Raw genomic sequence first — 3,045 nt, 5'->3', positions numbered from 1 at the left:
ACTTGGCTGAAAAACTAAGACCTGCATTGGATGTGTTGAGTCGTATTGAAGGTGTTCCGGCGACTGGTGTCCATCCGAAACAAGGGGGAGATAAGAAAAAGAAGAAGATTGGAGATAATGATGTGGATGAAAATGATGATGACGATGATACAAGAGGGAATGCTTCGAAAAAGGAAAGTTTGAAAGTCAAGCCCGCTGAACAAGAAATTCGGGATAGACTTCAAAAGGAGAAGGAACTTCTTGAGAAGGAGTTGGAAGCGAACGAGCTTGTAGAGCAGAAGAAGTCCATGTTTCCTGAATGGACTATGGAATCGCTTCTCAGGGAAGTCATTGATGCACCGAGCTCTCATTGGCTTGAACCCGTTTTTTCGTTCGGGCTTGAGAACTCGAAGGACTTACAGTTTGACATGCCAATCACCCGAAAGGCATTTATTTTTCACTGTTTTGAGTCGACGGCTGGCATTCCTTCTCCAGACCCGAAGGTAGATCGGGATTTGCTCAAGTATTATCTCGAATTTGCTCAGCCACAATACCTGACCTGGAGCACTCAGAAAATCACAACGGTCAAGGTGTTGAAGCCCACTTCGGCAGGGAAATTTATCAACATTAAATTCAAAGTGACCTGAGGTTCTGATAGCTCGGTCCATATGATTTCCCTGGCTGACCTGCCGAACTTGAACCCTCACGACTGGATACTCCTTAATAATATTTTGCTGACCAATCCACAGGAGTATCAGCCCATCATCGATCACATCAAGCGTATGCTCGTTTGTTATATTCATGAGGTCGCGAAGATGGATCAGGAGATCGCTTCCGCTATTCACAAGAAGACTACTATGAAGCCGATGGGGAGGGCAAGTGATATGAATACAATGGTTAAGGGAAAGATTGATCCAAAACTTCACACTGTTATGTTCATGAGAAGCGAAGGTCAGAAATGCTTATTCGCTCGGATTGACAAACACCTATTTTCCATTTCCTGTTTGGAGCACATTTTGGAGATCATACATAGGTGTAATCAGAACAGTGAAGCTGACAAGAAGTTGTTCACTGATATGCTTCGGTGGTATATTCAGTTTCGACAGACGCTTCTTGCGATCATCCCTCGGCTGTTCAAGGTTGTAAATAAAACCAAGGTCACTCAACCGAAGTAGTCTCTCGCCTCAATTGACGCAAAGGGGGAGATTTTTGGGTCTGGTGTTGCGTCTTTGGGCTCGGTTATAAGTCCATTTAGTTAACCCGGTTTGGGCATGTCCAACCGTGGATAAACATTAGGGTTAGCATATAAATATTGCATGCATGTATAGCTTTTAGTAGTATCGTTCTCATTAATTACTTGCATTGTAACCCTAGCACACCTCTACAGTCGAAGTTCTTCATCGAGCTCTTCTGAGGTGTGAGTTATTAATCATTCGACACCATTGATCCATTCTTGTGTTCTTTACTTGATTAAATATTGTTTTTCTGTTTGGAATCTATCGATCTACAACTCAAATATTCCAACATTCATCCGATTTAATATTGGGCGCACCTTTTCTTCATTCAAGAATACTTCATCTTTGGGCTCACTATTATGGAGTAATGTCATTAATAAAGCCAGTTTGTCATCGATGTGACGTTTATCTAGGTTTGCTTCGTATTTTCTCTCTTGTCTTGGGTTCTTGCATTTGTGTGCATAGTTCCCATATTCTTGGCAATTGTAACACGGAATCCGACTTTTGTGTTCATTATCATACGTATCATGAGTGTCTTTGCAAGATTGATGGTTGTTGCCTCTTCTACACCCTCCATAATTTGTGTAATTTCCAAAGTGCCATCCTCCTCGACCACCTTGGTTTTGTGTGTTGCTTCGACTATTTCCCCGTAGCGAATAAACATGGTCTTCGTTTTGGTTTTTCTGCATTTCTGCCCATTCTTGGTGAGTGAGCAACAATTTCTTTTCAACTTTTCCTTCATGTTTAACATGCCCACAGATTCTTTCTTCATGATCTTTGAGTCTCCCGACAACTTCTTCATCAGGCATGGAATCAAGATTAGTAAATTTCTCAATGGTTGATTCAATTTGATCAAAACTTGAGGGCACGACTTGTAATATCTTCTTGAACATGTATCCTTTGTTCACGGTATCACCCAACGCCCGGATGTTTCTCACGATGTTGCTAATTTTTGCTGAAAAATCATCAACCGTATCGGATTCTTTCATGCTAAGAATCTTGAATTCAGCCTTTAGTGATTGTACCTTTGCTACCCGAACTCGATCTGCACTCATATACATGATTCTAAAGACATGGGGTTTGGATTTAGTTTAAAATACTTTTTAAACCATTTTAAATATTTCAAATTTGAGTTTGAAGAGTTTTAAAATAAAATCATTTTAATAAAAAAATAGTCAATTTTAAACATCTTATGTCAAAATTTTAATATTTAATTTCTTAAATTCAAATGATTTTAATTGATGATAAAATGTTGTCAAGAATGAAAAATATATTCTCATACACATGGCATTATAATATAATAACATAAAAATAAACATCACAAACATGCATCAGAAAATATATATAAGCCAAGCCATTTACTAGTTTAATTTTTGTGAGTCAACACGAAATTATTAAGTCATTCATATTAGGACTTAAGGGACACTACAAAAGGTTTTCTAGCTGCCATTTGTCAAATAACTCTTGCTTTCAAAAGGACTTCAAGACACCATTAGTTGTAGAGGTTATGAGACTTAAACCATTAAGATTATAATTAAGCCCAAAACCAAGAGTTCAAACTCAAGGTTGGGATTATAGTCTTAGGTGGTTAAGACAAGAAATAAGCTTGCAATCTTGGTAATTTCTTCAATCATGTTACATTTGGAAAAAGAATAAACTAGTCTAAAACTAATTTATTATATACAAAATAAACAAATGACAAATTACATATTTATCTATTACATATTCTTGAATAAATAAATATCAACAACAAGAACACAAAGGGTCCTAACGGCTTGTTTATACACAACATCATCATATCAAATAAAAAAACAACACTTTGTTTTTCTAA

At 37.4% G+C, this 3,045-nt stretch overlaps 1 protein-coding gene across 1 annotated transcript; it reads right to left on the bottom strand.

Moving 5' to 3' along the window:
- Positions 1–1,483: 1,483 nt before the first annotated feature.
- LOC145105811 (uncharacterized) lies at positions 1,484–2,275 on the bottom strand. Its single transcript, XM_079042893.1, has one exon. It carries the CDS (start codon positions 2,273–2,275, stop codon positions 1,484–1,486), a length of 792 nt encoding a protein of 263 aa, XP_078899019.1.
- Between the last annotated feature and the right edge of the window lie 770 nt (positions 2,276–3,045).

This window comes from Lactuca virosa, chromosome 4 (genome assembly GCF_052849685.1).
Source record: "Lactuca virosa cultivar CGN04683 chromosome 4, Lactuca_virosa_CGN04683_v6, whole genome shotgun sequence".
In the NCBI taxonomy this organism is placed as follows: Eukaryota; Viridiplantae; Streptophyta; class Magnoliopsida; order Asterales; family Asteraceae; genus Lactuca; species Lactuca virosa.
This window is presented reverse-complemented; position numbering and strand designations above follow the sequence as displayed.

Excerpts from the sequence above, each read along its gene's own strand:
- LOC145105811 (XM_079042893.1), bottom strand. The coding sequence starts at position 2,275 with ATGTATATGAGTGCAGATCGAGTTCGGGTAGCAAAGGTACAATCACTA.